The sequence below is a fragment of the Aspergillus tanneri genome, assembly GCF_003426965.1.
Source record: "Aspergillus tanneri strain NIH1004 chromosome Unknown AapTan_4_pilon_pilon_pilon, whole genome shotgun sequence".
Taxonomy (NCBI): domain Eukaryota; kingdom Fungi; phylum Ascomycota; class Eurotiomycetes; order Eurotiales; family Aspergillaceae; genus Aspergillus; species Aspergillus tanneri.
Genome location: NW_022984631.1, coordinates 1,857,461 through 1,883,760, shown reverse-complemented (window position 1 = coordinate 1,883,760; position 26,300 = coordinate 1,857,461). Strand labels below are relative to the sequence as shown.

At 46.9% G+C, this 26,300-nt stretch overlaps 9 protein-coding genes and 1 non-coding gene across 10 annotated transcripts; 4 read left to right on the top strand and 6 right to left on the bottom strand.

Moving 5' to 3' along the window:
• The first annotated feature begins 4,809 nt into the window (after positions 1 to 4,809).
• Positions 4,810 to 4,883, top strand: ATNIH1004_005814. The gene has a single exon. It is a non-coding gene; the product is annotated as a tRNA-Asn (tRNA).
• A 556-nt stretch (positions 4,884 to 5,439) lies between these two features.
• NSE4 (non-structural maintenance of chromosomes element 4 family protein) lies at positions 5,440 to 6,896 on the bottom strand (the record flags this gene model as incomplete). Its single annotated transcript, XM_033570459.1, has 3 exons — positions 5,440 to 5,624; positions 5,685 to 6,530; positions 6,584 to 6,896. The coding sequence occupies 3 exons, from the start codon at positions 6,894 to 6,896 to the stop codon at positions 5,440 to 5,442; spliced, it is 1,344 nt and encodes a 447-aa protein (XP_033426491.1).
• A 424-nt stretch (positions 6,897 to 7,320) lies between these two features.
• Positions 7,321 to 10,082, top strand: VPS34 (phosphatidylinositol 3-kinase VPS34; the record flags this gene model as incomplete). The annotated part of the gene is made up of 2 exons (XM_033570458.1): positions 7,321 to 7,379; positions 7,433 to 10,082. The coding sequence occupies 2 exons, from the start codon at positions 7,321 to 7,323 to the stop codon at positions 10,080 to 10,082; spliced, it is 2,709 nt and encodes a 902-aa protein (XP_033426490.1).
• A 220-nt stretch (positions 10,083 to 10,302) lies between these two features.
• ATNIH1004_005811 (uncharacterized protein) lies at positions 10,303 to 11,172 on the bottom strand (the record flags this gene model as incomplete). The annotated part of the gene is made up of 3 exons (XM_033570457.1): positions 10,303 to 10,643; positions 10,739 to 10,881; positions 10,949 to 11,172. 3 exons carry the CDS (start codon positions 11,170 to 11,172, stop codon positions 10,303 to 10,305), a joined length of 708 nt encoding a protein of 235 aa, XP_033426489.1.
• A 200-nt stretch (positions 11,173 to 11,372) lies between these two features.
• ATNIH1004_005810 (uncharacterized protein) lies at positions 11,373 to 11,735 on the top strand (the record flags this gene model as incomplete). The annotated part of the gene is made up of 3 exons (XM_033570456.1): positions 11,373 to 11,435; positions 11,503 to 11,541; positions 11,634 to 11,735. The coding sequence occupies 3 exons, from the start codon at positions 11,373 to 11,375 to the stop codon at positions 11,733 to 11,735; spliced, it is 204 nt and encodes a 67-aa protein (XP_033426488.1).
• Positions 11,736 to 12,091: 356 nt separating this feature from the next.
• Positions 12,092 to 12,494, bottom strand: ATNIH1004_005809 (uncharacterized protein; the record flags this gene model as incomplete). The annotated part of the gene is made up of 2 exons (XM_033570455.1): positions 12,092 to 12,337; positions 12,387 to 12,494. The coding sequence occupies 2 exons, from the start codon at positions 12,492 to 12,494 to the stop codon at positions 12,092 to 12,094; spliced, it is 354 nt and encodes a 117-aa protein (XP_033426487.1).
• A 330-nt stretch (positions 12,495 to 12,824) lies between these two features.
• ATNIH1004_005808 (MFS transporter) lies at positions 12,825 to 14,516 on the bottom strand (the record flags this gene model as incomplete). The annotated part of the gene is made up of 1 exon (XM_033570454.1): positions 12,825 to 14,516. One exon carries the CDS (start codon positions 14,514 to 14,516, stop codon positions 12,825 to 12,827), a length of 1,692 nt encoding a protein of 563 aa, XP_033426486.1.
• Positions 14,517 to 15,899: 1,383 nt separating this feature from the next.
• MTG1 (putative GTPase MTG1) lies at positions 15,900 to 16,996 on the top strand (the record flags this gene model as incomplete). The annotated part of the gene is made up of 2 exons (XM_033570453.1): positions 15,900 to 16,166; positions 16,238 to 16,996. The coding sequence occupies 2 exons, from the start codon at positions 15,900 to 15,902 to the stop codon at positions 16,994 to 16,996; spliced, it is 1,026 nt and encodes a 341-aa protein (XP_033426485.1).
• Positions 16,997 to 17,243: 247 nt separating this feature from the next.
• Positions 17,244 to 18,077, bottom strand: ISY1 (pre-mRNA-splicing factor ISY1; the record flags this gene model as incomplete). The annotated part of the gene is made up of 2 exons (XM_033570452.1): positions 17,244 to 17,993; positions 18,075 to 18,077. The coding sequence occupies 2 exons, from the start codon at positions 18,075 to 18,077 to the stop codon at positions 17,244 to 17,246; spliced, it is 753 nt and encodes a 250-aa protein (XP_033426484.1).
• A 703-nt stretch (positions 18,078 to 18,780) lies between these two features.
• On the bottom strand, positions 18,781 to 26,230 carry ATNIH1004_005805 (type II myosin; the record flags this gene model as incomplete). The annotated part of the gene is made up of 5 exons (XM_033570451.1): positions 18,781 to 19,221; positions 19,288 to 25,282; positions 25,336 to 25,520; positions 25,577 to 25,720; positions 25,775 to 26,230. 5 exons carry the CDS (start codon positions 26,228 to 26,230, stop codon positions 18,781 to 18,783), a joined length of 7,221 nt encoding a protein of 2,406 aa, XP_033426483.1.
• Between the last annotated feature and the right edge of the window lie 70 nt (positions 26,231 to 26,300).

Sequence of the window (26,300 nt, the reverse complement as noted above, 5' to 3'; positions counted from 1 at the left end):
TTCTCTAATTAACGGGCACCGGGTTATATGTACTTGAGATGAAACAGTGTTAAAATTTGCGAAAATTGTGGATTCACAAAGTATTATTTATATACGCGGCACACCAGCCAGTGGAAAGTCAGTACTATCACTTTTGCTAAGGGACTATTATCGCCAGCAAGGGAGGACAGTATTTTGTCATGGGGTGTGGAAACAAAACCTTGATAAGCTTATTATAGGGATCCTTGGATAATTTTGCTCAGATCATTATGCGCAGTTACCCGATGTTAAAAAGGAAACAAGATATCTTCGCCAACGGTAACGTGACCATCCTGGATGAAGCAAAATAAGGTTTATATGGAGACACCACATTCTGGAACTACAGTGTTAAAAGTATCCGGGGTGGGATCGGGTATAAAATGAAACTGTGTCTTTTCTGCTTATACGGTAGCCCATCAGGGGTATGCCATACAACAAGGAAGATTATGGGACACCAGTAACTCTATTGCTCGAACTAGGCTCACCGCCAATAGGTCTATTCTACGGCAAAGTTTGAAGTGGTTATAACAAAATTATGTTCTAATCAACTCGTTGAAAAAGTACACTGTTGACCGAGATGCTCGGAAGTATATATTCAATCTAACAAACGGCCATCCCGGGGCTGTAAGGTCGATACTGGACTCTCTTTTCCAGACAGGACATTTTTATTATAGCCATGCTCTACCAGTGCTTGATTCTTAACAGTTATGTGAGTTTTCATATATGTTTAAGATAGTGGTGCTGCTGGTGGCATGCTGGACCTCTCCAAGTAGTGAAAGAAAGAAAGAAAGGCTTCATAAGTAAATTAGTTAGATTGCTCTGTTAGCACAATTCTGGATTTTAGGTGTACCCCTCTGAGGTGAAACATGGAGTAACCTCCACCTTAACAGTGAGCTATGTGGTTCAAGCCTTGGCAAATAATAATAAAGTCTTCAGCAGTCTTGCAGGAACTGTTGTCACTCAATCGTTTCCTTTTGGAGACAAATTTACACCAGAAGCCGGGAATATCCTTAGCAAAGTGCTAGAAGCTGGATATATTCTATTTGATAAGCCAGAAAAGGGCACAAGGTGCTGTTATAAACAAGGCTGTATCCGCAGGGCAATTATAAAAGAGGGCCCTAGGTGATTGTATAGTGTTAGTATTCTTCCATCACGCTTACATGAAAAGTAATATTCCCTAAAGTATGGCTTTTTTTATTCTATTTTATCTTGGTATATTGAGTACGTAATTGGCGACACGGAAACAAAGTTCCCGTATAAGGCATTCCGTACAATTTAAAGCTTGTGCAAGAAGGTCTTTAAGTACTTTTCAAAAAAGAATCTTCAGCATTGCATACAAAGCAAAATGTTAACTTCAGGGAAACTGCAACCATTAGAGGCTCAATATCAGGATAAGTTCTACGGGGTATTTAATACTGTTGTAGGTCGAGGTGTGCAAATCTCTAGCAAATGGACCCGAAGGGGTGATGGCCGACTTGGCCTTTGGATTCCACAAAAGTAGTGGGGGGCCGAGTTACTCAGGGGCCACAGCCAAGTTACTGAGATTGAGGTGCCACCTCCAAAGAGACTTCCTGCTGATGATGTACCAGTCCTAAATCCACCAGTTCGGTTTTGGCTCCCGAACAGCGTGCCCGATCCAAACCCTGTAGAACAAAGAACAAGTTCGAAGTCAGCTGGAGTAAAAAGTACCTGCGCAAACATGCCCGAGGCTGGGAGGGTGGCCGATGCTATTATTAGATAGAAGATAGTATGCTTAACGATTGGATAATAATTAACTATGCAATGTCTTTGCCATCTAACGGTATGTAGACTTTCTTTGTGCTTGATTATATGCCCTTAATTCCTATAGTGTCGCTTACATCTTTATAGAGCACTCAGAGCCAAAACTGTGGCCTGCTGTCTTCGAAAATGATTATTCACAGTGGCTGCTACTGGATCATAAGAACAATCATTTTGCGGGTCCTACTGTTTTAGTAAATTAAGGATTAGAGTGTTGTCCTGTACAATTATGCTTCCTTAGTTCTAACATGTCATCTCTAGTTTTACTATTGTTCTTCCTCCCCCTATCCAAGGCTGAAAAGTATGTCAGTCATTCGTAGGTGTTATCCCTGGGTGGGCTGTGTTTGTTGTTCAGTAATGTTGGACAATTGTTTCCTGCCCCTTTATAAATTGCAGATATAATAATAACTGGTTTGTGTACGTCATGCTTATAAATGTGATTATATTAGTGCACCTCTTTCGTGCAGTACATGCACAGGACATTCTGGAATCAGGAGATCTCCGCAGGAATGCAGATGCTATCAGAGACACAAGTAGCTACCAACCAATTGATTCCTCTTACAGTGCCCTTACATGAATTGCTAAGTGCTTCTTTGAATTACCTTGACAGCTCATCACATCCTTCCATGTAAGATGACTTCTAACTGCTTAGATGTAGCGGATGTCGCTGTACAGATGTTGACTCACGATCACCTCCGGGCACTAATAAAGCAAAGCTTGACAGCTGCAAAATAGTGCTGTGAAGCACGTAGGGATGTTAAAGTAGCGGCTTGCTGCTTAGTGGTTGCGGGTGGAAATGCAGCCGTAAACAGCCTCAAGTACATAGCGGTCATTTTCAGCCTCGATTTCATGCGTGCTCACATTCTATGTGTAATGTAATCTCTTTTATATGCCACCACCAGCCGTTTCCTTCCTTCTCTACCCCCCCGGGCCTTCGTTCAACTTCTTCCCATTTCTTCCATCTCCCCGCATTTCTCTACATCTGTTGGCATCTACAATAACCGCATACTCTCTCGTCTTCCTTCCTAGTAGAATTCACTTGCTCCTCTCAGGCTCTATACCCATTCATTGAGCATTAACACCTTAGGGATATTGAACCAATAGCTGATGAGGGTCAGCCTGCAGACATCAGCCTGCTTTAAACGACGGAAGATAAATCGATATGCAATGGCACAAATCGTAAATTCGAACAATCTGAGATAAGACTGGCCTATTAAATACCCCAGATACTGACACTTTCAATAGAGATTGATCTTCTGTGGTGAGTGCCTTAGTTGCCACTGAAGCGAAATTTCTAGCTATGCTTATCCCTGATAAATTATCCCCTTCTCTCACCTCCGTAGCCCGAGATGTTTCCATGCATGAAAGTTCTAGAGCCACAGAATTGCGAATACTGTGCTCTGCTGAAAGATCCCTGGGTCAGGAAAATGTATCCCAAGGAAATATTGAAATCTGAGCTGAGTCAGAGGCTTCAATCATTTAACTCTCAGGAAATGCTCTGGACAAAGTGTTGACAAGCTTTCTATTTGGAGGACCCGAGGATGCAGTTTTAGGTATAATTCTCGACCTTATCACTGGAAAACGTATTTCTCGTAAACTTTAGGATACTGGGGACGCAACGATCAGTTTATTAATAGAAAAAGGGATCAGGGAAAAATTCACCTTCAGATGCGATTGGTACTGGAGGGCAGAAGAAACATCTAATAGAAGCGATTGCCCTTTGCCAAAGTGGGTCCAGGGCCCAAGGAAACACACAACCAGGTTCCTACTGATATACCCAGAATCCTACCTCTTCCTTTCATAATAACTGCATCCAGACGTACCAGGAGGACGGCATGCCAAGCTATTGACTAGAATAGACTACACTTGGATGTAACAGTATCACCCGGTGTTGTCCTAAAATTCGACATGGATTTCCGGAATGGCGTATTAAACTATCCTATTCTCCATATACATCACCCCTCTTGCGGCTTCATAGCTAGCCTAACCAAAAGACCGAGTGTAGCTACTCAAATCGATGCTGGTCTCAACTTCTTCTTCTAGCTGACTGGGAGGGAATATAAAGCGAATAATTTCCAGCAAGCATACTCTCAGGCTGGCCCTCCTCGCAACAAGTCTGCGCTTATTGCAGAGATGTACACCAATATTGCAAAGGACCGCAAGGAACAAAGGCATTTGACGCTGACAGAATAATATAGCCTTTCCTTCTTGAGCTGGGCAGGTAAATACCTGCTAAAGGACCCAACATCCATCCTTTCACAAGGAGGTTTTAGTCGTAGATACCGTGCTCCTAAAGCTTCGCACAAATATGAGCCTTGCACGCCAGAAAGCTGTCGATAAACTGAAAGATAAAAAGCGGAGCAGAAGACGAGTCACAGAAGATAACAATTAACTCCGAAAGCCATCTCCATGGCAGACTAATTACGGTCTCCGGAGTGGAGCTGTCAATTTAACTTCTCCAACGGGTGACTTTATACTGTGATTCCGCATGGGAATAAACGAAGCGAAGCGAATTTTAGTAACTGGGAACGTCCAAAGATCTGTTTTAGTACTTACGACGTAGCCTTCGTATTGGAGATCTTATTGTATACCAAAAGCCAATTAACAGATTGCTCACTTTCGTAAATGTCGAGGGTGGCTTATTCAGGTCGTACATGAACCAGGGACCCTTTAAATAGAGCTCGGTGCAATAGGTGGCCCAGAAACTATCTTGTTAAAGAGACAAACTTGCCGTGGTTCCTTATGGCTCTCGCAGGAGGAAAAATGAACTTCGGAGAAAACTGATTCTGGGCAGCATCTTTCTATGCACGATGATAAGTAAAGGGGTTAGTGTGGGTAGGATTAATCAATTATATGTACCTTGAGAAGCGGATTTTAATACAGTTCACGTCCAATGTCACTTCCTAACTTTTTAATGTGGTTGTTGAGGAAAGTGAAATAAAATGTTGTACTGATACAGGAAGGATATGTAACATGGATTATATTTTTTTGACCCTAACCAACCAATAATATGTCTCGGTGGCGCAATTGGTTAGCGCGTATGACTGTTAATCATGAGGTTGAGAGTTCGATCCTCTCCTGGGACGATGTTTTTTCACCATATTATTGCTTTATAATTTTGAGAATTACATCACTGCCTTTTTTTTTGGGCCCCAGAGAAAGACGTAACGTACATAAAATTACATACTATAATACTATTAAGAGCTTCGGGGCAGGTGTCTAGACTAAGAAAGATATTTATGTCGACCTTATACTTAAAGCTATAGTTGGCAATGATAGAGAAGTCAGGAATAGTACGCCGAAAAAAGTTATAAGAGATAGTAGTGATGGTTATCGAGGACATAGAAGATAAACTGGACAGTACAATTTCCACTGTAGACGGGCTCTGGATTATGTGATTATAGATCATATCCATACTATGTAACGTGCAGGTATAGCAGGAGAGACAGAGGTATGACTGTATCACTCACTAGCTATATAGTCGGTATGGTCTAATCCATTCTACAACTGTACACCTGCCACACCCTATTAACAGCCTACAGAACAGAATGGGTATCACATATGTCCACTATTAAACAAGAACCAAACACCTTAGAGTACTCGCTTCCAACATGCTGAACATGATTCGTTTTAAAACCGTCTCTATGCATACCAGCCCTGTGCTGTGTTCTGAGATTGTTCTTCTTCGCGATGAGGAATGATCGACTCCTTGATACTGTAAACATCGACCAAGTCCTGCCAAGTTTTGAAATCAAGACTGAAAATCGCCTGGTGCTTCTGGACCCCTTTCTTTTGTGCCTCATTCGGCGCATATGGCTTCGAAGAATCTATTAAACCAAGGTGAGTACTCCACACAGGGTTCTGAAGAGTAAATAAAAGGGACTTACGTAATGTTGGTAACAGACGACTGTCCGTTGAGATGCCAGCCGTGCCATCCCTAACCAAGAAGCTGACATAAAACAGGTTTTCGACACTTTGTCCGAAAGACCTTGGGTTGATACAAAAGTGGAACAGAGGCACTCCGCCGTCGTCGGCAACATTATACCTAGCCATCACTTCCTGGACTACTTCCGGGGAAGGATCCTCCAGCTGCAATAATTCCCTGTCTACAATGTCTTGACCCCCAGTCTGTACTTCTGCCAATAGCTTATTTATGTTCGTGCAGATAGTGGTGAGGTTTGAAGTTTCCTGCCGATCAAGGTCCTGCTCCTGTAACTCTTGTGGCCGGACTGCTTGCGATGGATCGATGCGCTCCCTTGCTTTTCGTTGCACCATTTGTCGCGTGCGCTTCTGCACCGACAGTGGTCCTAAAAGGAAACCGGCCACAGCCGGTCGCGCATTATGACGAAGACAGGCAGCGCGTCCCAGCCAGTCCCAGTTCAGCGCATCACCCTGATCCTCATCACTATCATCGGGGTCGGCTTGACTTCTACTGGATGTTTGTGTGCGCCGACGTTGTGTGCTACTGGGAAATGTTGCTTGGAAATCCTCGGGGCCGTTGCGCATGAAGGAGATGCATTTAGAGACAAACTCGTCGACATCTATTCCGGCGGACGCGTCCCCTAAAACTAACTGCGCCGTCTTCTTATATGACAGATCAGCGGCGCTGACTAGGAGGCGTGAATCGATTGTCGCGTCTGAAGTTTGCTTGACGCCGCGAAAAAGTTCGTTCGCTTTTTCGATAGTTTGGAGGAGACCGTCATTGCCAGACTGCATGAATTCATTCCGGGAATCTGGACTATTGTCAGAACTGGAGAGCAACATATGTTTGACCAAGGGTCCTAACCATGTAGATCCCGTGTTAAGTCCCGAAGTCCCTTCCGGATTCGCCGTCTTTCCTTTTCATCTTGATCTGGGTCGTAGTATTGTTTGGTGTAATCTTGTTGCGAAGGTGGAATTTGGGACTGGCCAGAATCCTGGATGTTTGTAGTTCTGTTCCCTAGCCGCTGCCGCTTCGCGTTGGCGCTGGAAGAGGCCATCGTCCGGCCCTGGTGTCGTTTTCGATTTTGGGAAGAGTATTGGTTGTTCTCCTTATCGGAATGAGTTTCTGGAGATGAAGGTTGACTTGAGGACTCGTCGGCATGGGGGATGCGCGCCATGTTCTTTGTCTGGATCTTGTGGTAAACGGAACGCGGAGTTGCACGGTTGTGATTGGGCAGATATTGCAGAATGGCTGATGAGGCGAGGCTGCAAGGCGATCAAAAGGGACATAGGCAGGAGTGAAGGCTGGGGAGTGACTTAACAGCGTTGTTTGCAGGATAAACACACTGTCAGGACTGAATTCTACCAGGACACTCTTGTGGACAATATCGCCCTCCTTCCGCTGAATGGCTCGGCGCGTGCACGCGTTAACAATCACCTGATCTCACCTGACCGCGCGTGACGTGCGTTGCTTTCATCCAATCAGTAGCAGCAGCAGCGGGTATCCCCGGACTGAGGTCTCTGGCTACATCAAGTTCCCTTCCATGGGAATCTTGCAATGAGAGCAGTAGCGAGGTAAGACTTGGAAACATTAGGCCTAGCATGGAGGCCTTTACTTTTGCGGTCTCCACTCAGGTAGACTTTCCCATCTCTATCAAAATGTATGCCAGCCGTATTCCGACTACTGCGCTAGACTAACTAACCGGGCGTGCAGCGGTTCATTAGAAGGGAAGCAGAGGGAAATCCCGTTTTCCGTGCTTTTGAAACGACCGGACTTGCGACACCTAGGTTCTGTGCAGAATCCTGTATCTGATCTCTACGTGACGGTGCAACTGTGGTCGGAATCCAAACCTTTGGGAGTACCTCTACAGACCTCATACAAGAACTTCAAGACATCTAGGACATGGGGTGAGTGGCTGCAGATGCCACTGCCCTTGAAAGATGCTCCTCTAAGATGCCAGCTTGCGATCACTATTTGGGATTTGTCACCGTTTGGCGGCGAAGGGGCGCAGGGCCACAATGTCCCGTTTGGCGGAACGACCATACCGTTATTTGACGAAGATGGCAAATTAAAGATGGGTAGACAAAAATGCAAGGTTTATCGACACAAAGCTGCGGATGGCCTCTCCTCAACTACGACACCATCGACCCCACCTCCCAAACGACGCCGACCAAACGTCGCCGATCCGTTAGGCCCTTCGTACGAAGAGATGGAACTGGAGCGAGTGGAGGTGTTGATCAAAAAACATGAGATGGGAGAAATCCCGCGAATTGACTGGATGGATCAGATGGTTTTCCGTCAGCTGGAAAAGCTCAAGCTCAGTGCTGAAGAAGCTGCAAGGAAGCGAGCTGTCCGACTCAAATCAATCAAACAAAAAGCCCCGAAAGAGGACAAGGCCGATGAAGACGGCTCGGACGAGGAAGATATCGACGATGAAAATTTTATACTTTATGTCGAACTCCCTCGTTTCGATCATCCCATTGTCTGGTCAGACCATGAATACGCACCACCCCCTATTTTATCTTACACCCAAAATTCCGCTGCAAATGCAAATCCCGCATTGAAACCTATCCCTGAGGTTCGGTTCGGACCGGATATAGCAGGTGCGGATGGTGATGGCGTGATACGCATCTACGATCCTGAAGTCGGTCAAACAGGCAACCCATGCGAGGACAAGCACAGGAGGCTGATTCGTAGCCATCGCACCGGCTTTATGGACAGAGACCTAAAGCCAAACCCAAAGATTCGGGATGAGCTTAACGTAATATTGTCGTACGAACCTACGCAGGATCTCACCGCCGAGGAGAAGGATCTTGTTTGGCGATTTAGGTATTATTTGACGCGTGAAAAGAGGGCACTCACAAAATTTGTCAAGTCAGTGAATTGGCGAGATAAGGGTGAAGCGCATCAAGCAGTGGAGATACTACCAAAATGGACAGAGATCGACGTTGACGATGCTCTGGAACTTCTCGGCCCAACGTTTGATAACCCTGCAGTTCGCTCTTATGCAGTTGAAAGGCTCCGAAAAGCCGATGACGAAGAACTTCTTCTCTACCTCTTGCAGCTGGTACAGGCGCTCAAATATGAAGATAATGATGATGGCAGTACGGAAGATTCTACTCACGATTCTTCCCTGGCCAATTTCCTAATCACCCGGGCCGCCAACAACTTCAAGCTTGGCAACTATTTGCACTGGTACCTGATGGTTGAATGCGACGATACAGGTCCGGGCACATTGTCGGCACAACGTAGAGTTTTTGCACGTGTAGAGTTTTATTTCATGAGCGAGTTGGAGCAAATCCACCCCGAGCACAGAAAGACACTCTTGCGTCAAGGTGAACTGGTCATTGTGCTCACGAAAATCGCCAAGGACATCCGTTTGTCCCGAGAAAATCGATCCCTAAAGATCGAGAAGCTGAAAAAGACCTTGAAAGATCCTAAAAACGACCTTGTGCATATTGACCCACCGTTGCCTCTACCTCTGGACCCAGAGATACTCATTACTGGCTGCTATCCAGAAGAATCAAATGTGTTCAAGTCCACCCTATCACCTTTGCACATTACTTTCAAAACTTCGGAAGGGCGAAAATATCCAATTCTGTTCAAAGTAGGCGATGACCTTCGTCAGGATCAGCTTGTCATCCAGACCATTATTCTGATGGACCGTCTCCTGCAGAAGGAGAACCTGGATCTTAAGCTAACCCCATACCGCATTCTTGCGACCAACGCTACAGCAGGTGCGGTGCAGTTCATCCCCTCGACCCCCCTTTCTGCAGTCTCGGCGAAGTATAAGTCGGTCCTTGCGTACCTTAGAGCAAACAACCCCGACGAGAGCGAACCGCTCGGAGTCCGCAAAGAGACTATGGACACGTACATTAAGTCCTGCGCCGGATATTGTGTAATTACATATCTCCTCGGCGTGGGAGACAGACATCTGGAGAATCTGCTTCTTGCCCCGGATGGCCATTTCTTCCATGCGGATTTTGGCTTCATCCTAGGCCGGGACCCCAAGCCATTTGCTCCCATGATGAAGCTCTGCAAAGAGATGGTCGAGGGCATGGGCGGAACGACCTCGCCCCATTATCTCCAATTCAAGCAATACTGTTTCACGGCATACACTACGTTGCGTAAATCTGCCAATCTTATTCTGAACCTCTTCAGTCTGATGGTTGATGCTAACATCCCGGATATTCGCGTTGAGCCGGACAAGGCAGTTCTAAAAGTCAAGGAGAGGTTCAATCTTCAGATGACGGAAGAAGAGGCCATTCGTCATTTTGAACAGCTCATCGGCGATAGTGTGAATGCCATATTCGGCGTGGTCATTGATTACCTGCATAAATTCGTACAGGATTGGCGGACATGAGCTACTTATTGTCATTGGAAGCACTTCTACTTGCTTCAAATTTTGGGATACTGTAGTTCCTTTTTTACATGTACTAGTTCTATCAAGGAGTCATCGATTGGCGCATATATTCTATGAATGGACGATACCCTGGATTCAGAATTGAACAAATCCTCTACTGTAAGATTGCTGTATGGATCTATAGATAAGCGTCGATCTAGTAAAACTGATTTCCTTCCTCTTATCCTTCTAACGGGCGCCCCAACTCCTCATCTGCCTTTGTGCGAAAGCCCAACTCCACCCACATATGTCCTATATCCCTGTTCTCCACTGCCAGAATTTTATCATCTCCCCTCTTCATCCTAGCCTGCGTTCTAGCACGCAGATTGGAAGGCTCATTCATCGAGTCACCCAACCGGCTAGAAATTACACCATCCACACCATTTCCCCCATCATCATCACGTCTCTTAGACTCGACATCCTCATCATCCTCGGGAGTTCTTTCTCTGCATGTCCACGCGTCGACAAACCGGAGCACCCCTCGCGGCCACCATCGCTTCATCACAAGAAGACGGAAAGAAACTAATGCAATTATTAGAACCGGAAATGCGGGCGCACCACGCGTCAAGGCCATTATAAGTATTACTACCGTTATGACGGTCTGCAATATCGCGTACAGATGGACGGGAAGATAGGATGGGTTGGTGTCTTGCGTGTTATCGGTCCAGGAGAATCTGCCCTTTTGGTGAGGGAGATGATGGGTAAAGGTGGTAGCTCCGAGGGGGGTGTTAGAAGGTAGAAGGTGCGGTATAAGATAGGGCTATAGAAGTGTGGTCAGCTCTATTTATTTATTATTTTTTGGGTAGGATCGGATAAAGGAGACTCACTTGACGAAGAGACTCTGGTCGCCCATGAACATGAACAAACCAGCAAGGACACTCGTGGGCGTGAGTCCGACGACTTTCAGCACAGGAGGACTGAAGAAGAGCAGTATCGCTCGCGCAAGATGGAATAAGGACCACCGCTGCTCGTAGACGCGTTTAACTTCGTGAGTCTCAACTTTCTCGTCACTGTCCTCGGTGACCGTACGTTGTTCATGTTCGGGCTGCATTAACGATTCTGAGTGCAGTGGTGCTTGTGGCAGTAATCCATTAGCCGGGGGGATAACTAGGATCCCACACAACGCTTTAGTGGTCCTTAACTGAACGATATCTCATGCGAAGCTGATAGGTTTCCCGGGGGCCAGTCAATTGTGCAGATGAAGAACCGACTTCGTGGTCAAAAAAAAAAAAAAAGAGAATCGTGATAATGATGCCGGGGATGATGGCAGCGAAGACCCAGCCAATTGATAAAGTCCAGAATCGGACGAAGAATGTATCGCAATCGGGGGACGCGGGCTCGAAGAAAGTGCTGATGGGGCCAGTTCGCTGATATGTGACAGACTGATGAAGATAATGACGAGAACACTGCGGCGTGCTCGGTCAGGCCTACCCGGATGTATCGATAAAAGAGCGGGCACCAGCTCTCTGCGGTGACGGAGCATTGTTCCAACAGCACTAATGATAGCTATAGAAAGGCGGCGAAGGAGAGGTCATCGTGAGCATTCTCCAGCTCTTGTATGACTTTGTGGAAATAGATGATGCTGTTGAGGAGGGAGAAGATTTCGGTGGCTAATGTAGTCACATATCTCATCGTCCAGTCGTCATTGATGATTGCCAACAAATAGTGCAGCCATGCAACCTGGATCAGAGACCAGGCCGTGAAATTTAGAAAGGGGCCTTCAGGGTGGTACACGTTTATAGATACCAGGACGAATGCGTTCCTGTGATGTATATATACCTTGAAATACCTGAGACATAACGTATAGATATTCACTGCCAGCACTGAGAAAGATCCTGTGTGACTCCAAGGATCGTCAAGGGCTGCCCGGCTGAAAGGATAACCTAGTGAGGTTAATTTCAATTGCTATCTATCCCATAAGTCCACAACGTATAGCGAGAAAATGATACCACAAAGCCCTGTGCTATGGACTACCTCGACAGTCCCCCGGCTTTTGCCTGTCGGGACATACAAGTCACTACCAAACGTGATGCCCAGTAGAAGATTCGTGAAGAAGACATAAACTGCATGGTAAAGACCAATTGGTTGAACACGGTCCAATCCGAGAGATACCGCCCGCGCAGATTCACGAAGTCCTGCTTCGCCAGTCTAAGTGAACGCAGCGGACTGCCAATAGATACGGAGCCTCGCAAGGCCCAAAACGCCTTGGGATGTGTCTTGAAGGCGTGATGATGGAATATGCATCGTTGTTGCATCCAAGCTCACCTTCCGATGCGCTGTCCCTTTGGGGCCTCCTCCGGCGATTCGCCGGAGGCCGCGGCGGATAGAACTGGTTCGTGCGGAACGAGGTCGAAAGGCAGAAATTAGGGACATGGTGTTAAAGATGATGGCGGGCGATGCTCTGTACCGTCTAGAGACAGACCGTTTTAGTAGGGGCTCACTAGCTGTTCGGCTGTTCGTGGTGTATCCTGTCGATTGATGGGCGTTCGCCTTTATACAAGATGATAACCACATTGGATGGATTCCCTGCAGTTGATCAGAGTTTATAGAGTCAGGCACACTTGTTCCTTAAAACGTCACAAGAGCCGGCAATAGCGTAAAAATTTATGGATAAATAGATATAATAGTATACTTCCGAAATAAGACTAAGCGTGAAGCCCAACCTTCTCCATGGTCATCAGCTGAGAAATATCTGCCACGTTGTCAGACAAGTGAGTGATTTGATATTGCTCTCGAATCCCAGGAGGTTCGATTGTTTGGAGTATGGGCGATTTCGTGGAGTGTAATATCAGCCATTCCTCCGATATCAAGCCTCTCCTCATTAACCACTGAATCCACCGTTTCCAGATCAATGGTTTCTTGGTTCCCCTTTGATTTCTGCCGCGTGTCCGTCTTGGTACTCTTGAGCAGACGGCTCATGAATGCATCGGCCTCGGCTGCGTAGTGACATCGTCTACGGATTCGCGCACCGTATTTGTGGAACAAGAACGGCATTGGAACACACGCCAAAGCAAGGAACGCAGGAACTGAGGATGCCCAATGTATGCCCAATCCTCGGTACATATAGCCAGTGAACAACGGAAAGAGTGCACCGAATAGAGATCGTATCAAGGAGTTCGCTGCTGTCACAGAAGCGGCGTAGATGGTGTAGGAGTCAATCAAGTAGTTAAGAACCGGCATGAACACCATTACCATGCCATATCCAAAGGGCACCCCTGCCGATATTGGTATTATCCAGTGGGTGGAAGGCGAATTGGTCCAGGCAAACCAAAAGAGGCTAACTGGGAGGGCAACACTTCCTATAAAGCTGGCAGGTAGGCGCTCCTCAGGAGGTAGACGCCCTTGTGCTTGAAGTGTTTTCTTCTTGTATTGGAAATGTATAAGGAATATGTAAGCCAGCGCGAACAGTATCCCAACCAGAATGCCTAGGAAGGATAGCCCACCAATACCCTTACTCCAGCCGCGGACTTGCTGGAAGACAATAGGGTAGGCCGTGAAAAACATATACAGCGTGCCGTATATAATAGCGAGGTATAAAGACAGAAGGAAAACAATAGGCTCGCGAAAGAGTAGCACAAATGGCCGGGAAAGGGCTATCTTCAATGCTTCGCTGGTGGAAGCATTTCTTCCCTCCATGTCAAGTGTGCTACAATACACACGACCAGTAATCCTGGATAGTGTCTCCGCTCGCTGTCGCAAGAGCACCGGCGCGTAGGTCTCAGGCTGCAGAAAGACAGTTGCCACAAGTATAGCACCAGAAAAGGCAGCTAAGAAGCCCTGTGCCCACCGCCAGCCTCCGCTAGCAGCCAAAAATCCCCCAACGATAGGGCCAATCGTTGGTCCCAGAAATGGTGCTGCAGCATTAAGCCCGCTGGCTAGTCCTCGACTCACTGCAGGGAATGTGTCGGCAACGACGCCCCCCGAAACAGCCATCGGAGCGGAACCAAGGCTACCGGCAAGAAAACGAAGGATGATTAGAGACTCTATGTTCTGCACGCCTGCTGTGCCAGCAGTGAATGCCGTTAATGCCGCAGCACTGAAGATACATGTCGGACGGCGTCCGTAGAGCTCACTTAGAGGTGCCAGAAATAAAGGACCAAGCGCAAAACCAATAACATAAAACGAAATACCAAGGGTAGCAATTTCCTCGCTAGTTTGGAAAAAATCGACAATCTCTCCCATGCCGCCTGAGTAGCTGGACGATACCAGCGACACTGTAAAAAAGGCCAGAGAAACGAGAGAGAGAAGAGCCCATTTAGAGGATGTATGATAGGCCATAGGATAGAGAGGATCGTCCGAGATCCATGAGACCTTGAAGGGGTTCTGTTCGGTGCCAGAGCCAGCATATTGTTCATTTATCATTTCCTGCGTGACAATCCCCCGGTCAAATACCATTCGCCAAAATGGAACCCTAGACGACACTGGAATATCACCCATTCTATAAGGGGTCGCCATGATGGCTTGGTGTTGAAACAATCCTGTGAGTTTATACTACTAAGAAACCTTATGTTGCCGAAGATAATAGACTGTTTGAAAGAGCCTTTCCAACCGTCGTCTTTAGAAATCAAAATGGTATGGAAAATATAAGCTCTCCAGTTTTCAATTCTAGGGCTATAAGATGCACTGTCGGATATCGCATGAAGGAAGCGAGAGTTAGAAAATGTACCACACTTTTTTGGGCTTCTTCAAACTTGACAGCACGCTGCAACGGACAGCAGATATCTAATCCCCTAGGATGTTATGCTGCAAGGGGATGCCTGCTAACGGGGAAGAAATGCATATGCCTGTCTTCTCGTACTGGCGTGCTAGAATTTCAGCCCTAATGGAGGGTATTCTTGGGAATTTTGTCCCCATGGCTATCCCTTCGAACCAAACAAGGGGTACTCGAATAACTTGCTCGGTTCCTTCATGTGAATTCCCTGGACGTCATACTGCACACGTAAGGGAGAAGGACGCGGGAATCAAGCAATGGAAACATGAGAAAACCCCCTTCATGCTCTGGAAGAGACTGTATTCTATGCTTATTTTGCCTTTTAGGTTGGAATTACTACGTAGAAACCGAAGTTCTTTCAACCGGGCTTAGACCACATTCATGGCTTGCTTTTCCCTTGCATCATGTTGGTGTAGGCAACAAACAATCCAACACTCATCCGAGAGTGCCGAGTGTCAGCAGTTGCACTAGTGTATGTCGCCTATGAGCTTACATTGAACAAGGTCGTCAACGCACTTTAATTTAGGCGGCAATACCAGAAAGGCTCCCTAAATATATGCGAAAGAATGAGAACGGCATAATCTGGTTTTGAGTGGAATATTTGAAATCCCAAGCCGTTGATCTACTAGTGAATGTAAGCCTCCTGAAAGTATGTTGGCTATGTATTTCTGGCAACTAAGATTGGAGGAGTTGAATGAATCCAATCCACCTGCTGTGGCAGGGATCTACCTGATGGGCTTCCGAAAGTATGGAGTAAATAAACATATTCCGTAGAATGTATGATGTAACCTTTTAATCATCCCAGCAGCTCTCCCAGAGATGACCTAGTTTATTGTGCGTTGAATTGAGCGAGATGTTGGCAGGATTGAACGATGACTGGAAATACCGCCCTCCTCACCGCTTTGGTTCTGCCTGTCAAACACGGAAGAAATGTCCCGAACGGACAGAAAAGACATCATCTCCATCCTATAGTCAAGTCAACAGCCCGCTATGGATCATGTATGGAGGAATAGTAACTGAGCTCTCCTTCCAGCCATTTTCCTACAGCTTTTGCTCCGCGGACAGTGATGGCAGCCAAATTTATTCCGCGTCAGTTCTTTCCCAATTATGGGTCCATCCCCAGGTCGTACTACCTAGGCCACCACAGGGCTGGTCTAAAGAAGATGAAAAATATGCTGTCTTCGGTTGACTATGTCGTGGAGTGCCGCGACTACAGGGTGCCTGTCACGTCAGTTAACCCAATATTCGAAGAGGCGTTGGGGGAAACAAGGCGTTTGGTCGTCTATACTAAGAGAGACTTGGGTGCAGATTCTGGATCAACCGCACAGCAATTAGTAAGTCACGTCTCAAATTTCCTAGTCTTAGGTAATTTTTATATTCAATTACTTATTCCTCATTCTTCTAGGCAGAGAAGATAGTTCGACAGTTCGATCAAAACAGCGCGGTATTTTTTGTGAGCTCGTCATCCCGCCCAGACGTGAGTTCCATCCTGAAACACTTGCGGGAAGATGCCGAAGGACCAGACAAGATTGTCGGTTGTCGTGTAATGGTGGTCGGGATGCCCAATGTCGGGAAATCGACGTTGATCAACAATCTGCGTAACCAGGGTGTGGGAAAGGCCAAGGCTGTACAAACAGGAGGCCAACCCGGTATCACCCGGAAAATCGGATCGCCAGTGAAGATTATAGAGAGGATGAATGGCTCCCATGTTTACGTGTTAGACACTCCAGGAGTGTTTATGCCGTATGTGCCCGACGCGGAAAACATGCTTAAACTGGCGCTCTGTGGCTGCGTCAAGGATTCTGTCATTTCACCAGTCACTCTAGCTGACTATCTGTTATATCATATAAATCTTCACGATGCCCAAGTGTATGAGCGTTGGTCCCCGCCAACCAATGAAATCATGTCCCTTCTGAACAGCTTTGCCCGGTACTCTGGTCATCTTGCTAAAGGCGGCATTCCCAATATCGACCTTGCGGCACAGCACTTTATTCAGAAATGGCGTTCTGGTAGTTTAGGGCGATTCTTGCTCGACGATCTACAGGCAGAAGAACGTCATCGACAGGAAGGAGCCAAGGATCAAGTGGGCATTAGTATTACTCAGGCTTTGCGGGCCGAAAGAAAGTCTAAGAAACGGGATAATCCGAGCTGTAGTAAAGAATAAAGTTCACTAATATCGTCCACTGCACCCGAAAAGAAGGGTAAAAAGAGCCGTTTTGGTATCGTCAGGGAGCTTTCTGCTCCAAATGCATGGTGTTAAAACGGCAGAAAGAATATAGTATAAAACCAGACGTAGCAGCACAAGGAATGATACACCCAAAACGCCTCACGAGAGTATTTTAGAAGTCGAAAGTGAAAGTGGAAGAAAGGAAAACACGCCCGGTACACCAACCATGTCCATAATATCAACCTCAAATGATCTTATCCAACAATCTCCGCCTCCTCCTGTCCACCAACTCCTCTTGTACTTCTTCTAGGGTCGGCAATCTCCACTCCACCCCGTCGCCAGCATCACCCGGTAGAGGCTCCCAACCATCTTCAACGTCCTCTTCCTTCTTGTTGCGTAGACGCTCAACAGCCTCCTTCTCCTTCTGTCGTTCATACGTCAGCAGTGTACCATCCTCTTCATCTAGACCGTAACCAAAATAATTCGCGTCCACCTTTTTCGTAGCGATATCGCCGCCTCGCCCACTAGTTTCCTCTTCTTCTGCAGGTTTCCGGCCCCTCCGAGCAGCAGCCTCAAACATCTCCTTCACACCGGGTAGCTCCCTAGCCCGGCCAAAATATCGATATCCTTTCCCGCCGCCGGGGATTTCCCTCCCGTCATCGTCATAGACACGACCAGAGCCACGCATGTAATTAGGACCACCGAGGTTGCGAATCTGCATTTCCCAGGTCCATTTTTCGCGCATAAGCTTGTTGATTTCATCGTTCAGATCACGGATCTGATAGTCGCTGAGGCTGGATTCTTGGATGCGGGACACTTTCCGCGAAATTTCCTTTAGGACCTGGCCGCGCCATTTCTCGCACATAGGGATCGAGTCCACCGACGTGATGGCTTTGGGGCGACGCGTTCGTCCGATGTCGATGATTCCGAGGTCCGCTGCCTGTTGCGCGCGGAATCGAAAAAGCATCGACTGCGCTTTTTCGCTGTTTCGTGCCTGTGACGGACATCGTCAATTAGTAATGAATGGTTCGATTATTTCGAGCAGCGACTCGCACTCGTAAACGTAAATACTCACCATGTTGAAGGCAGGCAGCTCGGGGGTCTTAACAGGCAAGGGCACTGGATGAGAGAAGGTGGGTGAAGAAAGCCACTCTCACGGCTCGAAGTGGTCTTGATCCCAAGCTCAGTCGGTTCAAAGAAGCGTTCGGTGCAGGCGCTAATAATAAGCGCGCGGCTAATTCATCCAATTTCATTGGACGATACTTCTACATAATTATTTTTGCCCTTCTCCCTGCTACTGAATGGCCGAGTCTATGATTGTTTTTTTAAGGGTGAATAATGTACGGATCAAATCGCTCAAAGTACCGTACTTTGTTTCTGCTATCAACTAACTAAGTAGTCAAAATCATGTCCTAAGATTTGCGAAATCAATAATGAAGAAAGCTATTTATAAAATTCGCCAGTAAAGCCTGATCAGTATTTCATATACATTCGGTCAACGTAGTCGTGAATAGTGTAAACCATCTATCTTCAACCCAAACAAATCAGCTGAACCAACTTGAATGCAGATAGATCATCATAATCATTGAGGCGTATACATGTAGAAAAGAGAAGCAAAAGGGAAAACAATCAACCGCCAAATACTTCATAGCTCTGTAGCTATGCACAATAATCATGTCATGTTCGTAGTCCGTTGCTCAGGCCCTGGATAAATATTTAGCGCCTGAATTATTGAATGCGGTTATGTTGAGCAGGACCGCCCTGCTAGATCATCGTATTTCTTACAGGAAGCCTTTGGTGTTGCTAGGCATTCGATGTAGCCCTTCACCTGGTCCAAACGCGCCGCTCCCTTTTCTGCTCCCGGCATCACTGTAAGTGGCGACACCCCGTCCGACATTGCTACCTCTTTCAATTCGAAGTCCTTTCCATCCTTCCAACTCCCGCGCCAATCGCAACGACTTTTCTTTTTCTTCACGGAGCTCTCTCTCTGCTCGGCGGACTTGCAATTGCGTATCTGAGTCGGTTTCCTGAAGCTCTTCAATGTTTCGAAGCAGGCGCTCTATTTTGTCACGGGCTTTGTTGAGGTCATCATTGAGTTGGGTATTCATCTTTTCTCGCCGGTCTATCTGGGACTGGAGGTCTTTCACGGTGCGGTCAACATTTCTCAGAGACCGTTGTTCCGAGCCGTGTTTGGTTTCTTGTTCCTCAAGGTGGGTTTCAAGCTTTAATCCAAGTATTAGCACGTTGATTGTTCGTGTCAAAAAATACAGCAGAAGGGTTTAACTTACCTCCTTGATTCTCTTGTGCAGGAATCTGACGTCCTGACTGCCCGATGAGTAGCTCTTAGTCTCCAAATCAACACACCGTAGTTGGGCCTCCTTCAGTTGTTTCTCGAGTGCAGCCTTATCCTTGAACAGCTGCGTGTTCGTTTCCCTTTCTGCGGTGACCTCCTTCTGCATCTCTGTTGCCAAAGCCTCAGCCCGCCTCATTTTACCGACAGCAGCTACGGAGACGTCCTCCTGCTGAGCAAGCTTGGATTTGAGCTCTAGCAGTTCACGATCCATGCTTGCAGCATTGCGCATGGATGGACTCTCTCCTTTAGCAAGATCCTCCAGCCTTTCGCCCGCTTCAGTTAATCTGGCCTCGAGCATCTTCTTTTCCTTGTGTAGCATATCTCGATCTGCAGTAATATCATCGACAGAAGTCCGTAGGCTCCTGACCTGTGACAGAAGGGTCACGACTCTACTCTGGGCCTCATTGTGGGCATTCACTGCTTCATCACGTGATGTCGTCACATCTTGAAGCATGATGTCCATTCGTGCCTTCTCCTTAGCCCATGTCGAGCTATTCAGTACTTCATTGTCCCATTTGCTACGGAGATCTTCCAATTCTTCTCGGAGACGAGCGTTCTCTCCACGAACGTTCAGGACGCGTTCCCGTTCCATCTCAAGCTCGTTATTGAGCGTCAGAAATTCTCGTTGGTACTTTTGCCTAGTCTGTTCCATCGAGGTCTCCTTGTCCTCTATGTCAATGGCGCGTTGATTTCTGTAGTCTTCAAGCTCGTTTTGGAGACGTTGTTTGGACTGGAGCGCAGCTTGTAGTTCAGCAGCCTGATCTTCCATTCGCGCCTCCAGAGATTGCGTCTGTCGCTGAAGATCTTCCACAAGAGAATCCATTTGTTTGCGTTCTGCCATGATTTGTGCGCAAGTATCCTCTGCCTCTTGAGCTTGAGATTTGGCAAACTGTTCGGCCCGAGTGGCTTTCAGAACAGTAACCTCTGCTTGTTCAAGTTTGCTGAAATATTCATCTGCACGAGTCTTATATAGGCTCAGGCTTGAGGCAAGGTCTGCAGATTTGGAACTCTCCGCATCCAGGCGGATCTGGAGGTCTGAGAACTCTTGAAGAAGTTGGTTTCGGCTCACAGAATCCTGTTCTCTGGTCACCTGCAATTCTTGTACTTCGGAACGCGCATCACGGAGTTCAACCTCCACAGACGCCTTAGCTCGTTTGAGCTTTTCAAATTGGGATTTAGCATCGCCAAACTCAGCGACAGCCTCGTTGTGGACCTTCAGCAGTGATCTTCGGGACTGCTCCTGTGAGTTTATAAGGTCGTACAGTTCTTCGTGAGACTTTGCCTGAACATCGCGTAGAGACAGCTCCCCTGAATGGATGCTTCGCTCAAGTGCAGAAACCTTCTTCGCAGAGTCATCAAGTTGGTCATGTAGGCGGCCATTCTCACGTTCTAAGAGTTGCATCCTTCTGATCGAAGGGCTATCATCTTGCCACATGTCTCGACGGGGGCTGGCGTGTTGGAGCTGGCTCTCAAGATGCTTGTTTTGCATTTCACTCATCTGGAGCTTGTTCTGAAGCTCTTCGATTTCAGCAGCCAGGTCCATTCGCTTTTGGTATCCCACAGTGTCCACTGTCTTATCAGACCGCGCAGAGTCATTTGCAGTCTCGTTCAGATAGAATCTCCGATTAGGCGTTGTGGGCGTACCATATTTCTTCACGACGGCATTTTCAGAATTCTTTCGCAGATGAGTAGGTGTGCAGTTTCCGGAAACCTGATTTTGATCAATTTCTTCTAACAAAGCACGCTTAGACGAAGCATAGCGAGCGTCAAGTTCCTTCATTTCATCGCCATGTCGGCGGCGCATCTCCGCTAGTTGAGCCTCTGCTCTGCTATACTTCTCCTCCGTGACTTGCAATTTACTTTGTACAGTATCCAGCAGCTGAGCGAGGTCCACCTTCTTTGACACATCAGGACGAACAGCCTCCCATGACTCCGAAGATGGCTCTGATGCAGGCTCAACAAACTTGTGCAACAACATTAGCTGGCGGTGCAGATCTTCAATTTCTTTGTTTGCGTTGTCAAGAGAAATTTGAAGCTTGCGAGTATTTGCTTGAGCTTGAGTACGTAGCTGCCGCTCAGTCTCTAAATTCCTGTTTGATTCAGCTAGCTGAATATTAGCGGTAGAGGCTGCCTTTTCAGCATTTCGGCTGGCCTTGTGTTCCCTATTGACTTCATGATTCAAGTCTTCCAAACTCAAGGAGAGCTTTTCCTTTTGTTTCTCCAGAGATGTTATTGAAATTTGGAGGTCTCCCAGCTGGCGGGCTAAGTTTTTGTTATCCTCCTCAAGCTTGGCCTTCTCTTTTTGGAGCATTGTTACACGATGACGTTGGTTGTCACTCGCTTTAGAGGTAGACCTGGCAATATCGAGGTTCTTCTGCTGGATTTTTGTGAGCAAAGCTCTATTATCATTTTCGGATGCTGTAAGCCTGCCCTTGAGGGTAACCAGCTCTCTCTCTAGGCGCTCTTTATGCTGGTCGTGGCGGATTCGGAAGTTGTCAGAGTCTACGATCGCATTATTCAACTCCTGAATTCTGGCTGAAAGGCGAGATCTTTCGGCTTCCACTTCCTCCAGTTGACTCGTTTTTGCCTCTAGGTCTTTTCGGACACTGTCCAGGCGTTGGTTGGCTTGGTTCGTGATAGTCCGTTCAATCTCAGCCTCTGCATTCAAACGAGCATTTTCAACATTAGTGAAGCGGTCACGAAGCTTTATCAACTCTGTCTGCAAATCTTTACGTGACTGCTCAGCGGACAGTCGAGCCTCGGTGGCACGGCGGAGAGTATCTTGCTGAATATACATCTCCTTCTCGATTGTAATTTTTGAGTGGTTTAAGGAGTCGTACTTGTCCCGCAACGCAGCGAGATTATGCTCTGCAAGCATTTGGACATCGTCTCTCGACTGTCTTTCCCTACTAAGGTCGGCCTGTGCGCGGAATAATTGATTTTTGAGATCCTGAATTTGCTGTTCAAGAAGCTTCCGGCTTTCTACAGCCTCAGCATCCTCCGAGATCTTTTCTTCCAGGAGCTTTTTGACATCCGCAACTTCTCGGTCTAGTTGAGCTTTTTCAGCCATCATAGCGTCCGATTCTGCTTGGACTTCCCGCAATCGCTTGTGAATGTTGTCATGACGAGTTGTCAACAATACCTTTTCTGTCTCCAACTGTCGCTTCTCTTCTTCATACTTCTTCGTGTCATTACGCAGGACTGCTATCTCGCTTTCTTTTCTTCTTAACATTTCTTCGTACCCAGTAGAAGTTGATGAAAGATCCGAGATCTGCTCTCTGATAGTGCGATTTTCATCCACCAGGTCTTTGATCTGCTTCTTTGACTGATCCAATTCTTTCGAGGTTCTCGCAAGCTTGATATCAAGATCCTGGTCAGTCTTTAACAGTTTTGCCTCGAGGTCTTGAAGTTTACGGTCTTTCAAGCTGAGATGGCTTTGAAGCATCTTAGCCTCTTGGTCCAGCTCTTTAATGTGGTTTTCTTTTTCAGAGGAAGATTTTTCTGCTTCCATCAACGTGAGATCAATCTCGTCAAGGCGTGCCTGCATCTCTTGCTTCTCACTTTCTAGGCGTTGTATAATTTCACCGGCCTGCTCTAGCTGCGTTATTCGGAAATCGTGCTCTTCGTCCCCTTTCTTCTTTGCCTCTATGAGGCCATCCAGTTGGTCTTCGAGACTCTCTTGATCTGCAATCGCACCAGCCAACTTTTCACTTAACTCCACCTCTCGAAGTTGTAGCCTCTTGAAGATCTCCTCTTTATCAAGAGCAAGAGCCCTTTCGCTTTCTAACGTTTGTTGGATTTTTTGCATTTCTATCTCCGAGCGCCGCCTCTCCTCGTCTATTCTTTGTCGATCTGCCAGGTCCGACTTCATCTTGGTTTCCAGTTGCTGAATCCTTTCATCTCTTCTCCTGACTTCATTGGCACTCCTAGTCTCTCCGAGCAGGGGCTTCATTCTTGAGTACAGCCGCCACCAAGGACTAGCTTTCAAATCTAGATAGGTCCGGAAATTGTGTTGGATAATTCTAGTGGCCTCTGCACGATACAAGCGCTTATTTGAGATACGACGCTGCACAAATCCCCGGGCTAGTGACTGGAAACGTGTCATAATGGAGCGGATGAGTTCATCTCTCTTCTCTTCCAATTCAGCCAGGACACCAGCTCTGAAGAACACCTTCGTGCGACCGACCCGGTACCAGGCAGGATCCAAAGCAAGCTTTTGCAGCATCATGTGAGCAGCACTTTGACCATCCATGTAGGCTTTTGGTATATTATGACAGAGAACTTCGTACCGTTGACGGAATTCAGCAAAGGATAGCCTATTAGGAAACCCCGTACGGGCTATCCGAATTCCTTCAAGCACACCGTTGCATCGTAACTGGTCAAGAACCAACGGGGCATTAAGCATCTTGGACCGCTTTTTGTGATTCGGTATAATACAGCGCACAAAGTGAGGATGGGTTGAATTCAGTTGAGCCATAAGACTTGATAACTGCTCCTTGTGCCTTTGTGCTACTGTGCGGAACAGGCCCTTCTTCACACGACTTTTGGGATAGTCTGACTCGTCGTCGGGAATTCCACAGTCCGAGAAAAGATTAGCGATATGCCTCTGTTCCGCATTCGCCAGAAGGCGAGTTATATTATCGTTAAGGGGGTCTTTATTCTTCTCAAGCCATTTGTCGGTATTATACTCAACCTCAGAGGCGTAGTGGGTCAGCACAAAGCCTTGACTTAGTCGAGAGGCCCGATATTTTGAAGATTTTCGATCCCAGAGAGAGTGGAGCTTCTCCGTGAACGATTTATCGGTGGCTTTTGGCATTACACAGTCCTCATCCAAGCAGGAAAAAATACCAATAGGGTTTGTCAGTTCTATAAGATCAATTGTTGGTTGCAGGTCTTTTCCAAAATCGATGAACTGCCATTCAATTTGCTCCCTTGCGTATTCCTCTTGCTCCAAGACAAACATATGGTGATTGAAGAATTGTTGCAGTTTCTCATTAGTGTAGTTGATGCACAGTTGCTCGAAGCTGTTGTTCTCGAAAATCTCAAATCCTGCAATATCGAGCACACCGATAAAATAACTGTCGTCCGCAGTAACGGTGCTGCGGTCTAGCTGGTTGTTGATCCTATTGACGAGATCTCCAAAGCTACGCTCATAAATTCCTTTGGCAAGGGCATCGAGTGCCAGTCTAACCTGCTCTGGTGTCTGGACTTTCTCCACCCACTCGCGGCCTGCTTTTACCCTGGGATGCAGCAAGCCCTTCACGAATGGCTCGGGCTCTATTCCCAGTAACTGACAGGCCCTCTCTATACTGTTAAGAGAATCAGGGCCCAAAGCAGCTTGATCAGCGCGCAGGCTCTCCTTGACAACGGTTACATTCCCTAAATGCAGAACCGCGGCAACTGTGCGGAGAATGCACATTTGCTCATCTGCCGAGAAGTTCATGATATGAAATGCCTCAATCAATGAATTCCATTCGTTTTCATCAGACACTCCAACAATGCTGTCATTCCCGTCTTTGGTGTATACGAAATCTTCAATTTGAAGATTGGATAAAAGGAGGTTTTCTCTCAACTTTGGATCCGCACCTCGCAACAGTTGATAGAAGACGTGGTAGTTCCGTTCTTGTGCGTTTGGCTTCACTACTCGTGACTTTTCTAGGAGATACCAATCGATATTCGCACCTGATATTTGGCCAGAGCGGGAGAACTCGATTCGGATGAATTTACCAAAGCGGGAGGAATTGTTGTTTCTAACCGTCTGGGCGTTACCAAATGCCTCAAGAATTGGGTTCGCTCTCAATATCTGCTGGGAGAGGCTGGACATTTGTTTCGTTGCCGAGCGAGCGTAGGGTGTGTCTGATGTCGCAACAGCAGCAAGATATTGGATGACCTTTTTAGTATTTTCTGTCTTACCGGCCCCCGATTCTCCCCTATAGCACGTTATACAAGTCCTCGGCGTCTTTGAAACCAGTGAGCAACTTACGTCACTAGAATGCTTTGATTCTGGCCTTCCTCAACTAAGTTGCGAAACGCCTCATCGGCCATGGCAAAGATATGCGGCCGTGTTTCCTCTCTGCTTCGGCCCTTGTACATCTTCACATATTCATTGGAATAGATCGGTAGCGGACAATATGGATTAACTGTTACAAGGAATAGGCCAGAGTATGTCTGAAATCCTGTTTGTTAGTCGAGGCCGTATACCATTCCAAACTAAATGGACTAACATAAATCAAATCTGCCTGATAACGAGAGTGCAGATTATGCACCACTGAAGCCTCATTCAGGTGCGTAAGCTCGGCCATATCGTCAGCCTTGTCGAATTTCGCCGGGTTGACTTTGTCAACTTGATCTACATCAACTTCCCGTTGCTGTTACGTGTGTGAGAAACATCCAAAATCATCAAGATAGGGCGCGAAACGTACCTCGCCATCATCGCATTGTACTAACAACCGTCCATTGTCGCCTTCTCCTAAAACAAGCCCACGGATGAAAGCCTTTTCAGGATCACGCAGCCAGACGTATTTGTTACCCGAAAAGTCATTATCACCTTCCAATCCTCGAATTTGATCTGCTCCTCGCCGAAGTTCTTCGGACTTGATGAACTCTGGTGCAAACGTTCCCGTAGGAGCGTTACTTCTTAGCGAATTCGATCTTTGGTGTCTTGACTGTCGCCCCAGCGGAGTTGGGGATAGCTGGGAAATAGAGGACGAGTTCCGAAAGTGACCTTTTGCTTCTTCGAATTTACTCGGCGAAGTCACAATCACTGACTTTGGCCGTGAAGTTTTCGTCTGTGATGCAGAAGAGGGAGATGGAGATGGAGATGCGCGGCCAAAGGGATTGGCACGCTTTGGCGAGCCATTTAACTGAGAGGGTAGCATATTGTACTGACTTCAGTCGAGCATTATTTAACGAGAAACCGAAGGCATCAGATCTGACTTAGTAAGTCAC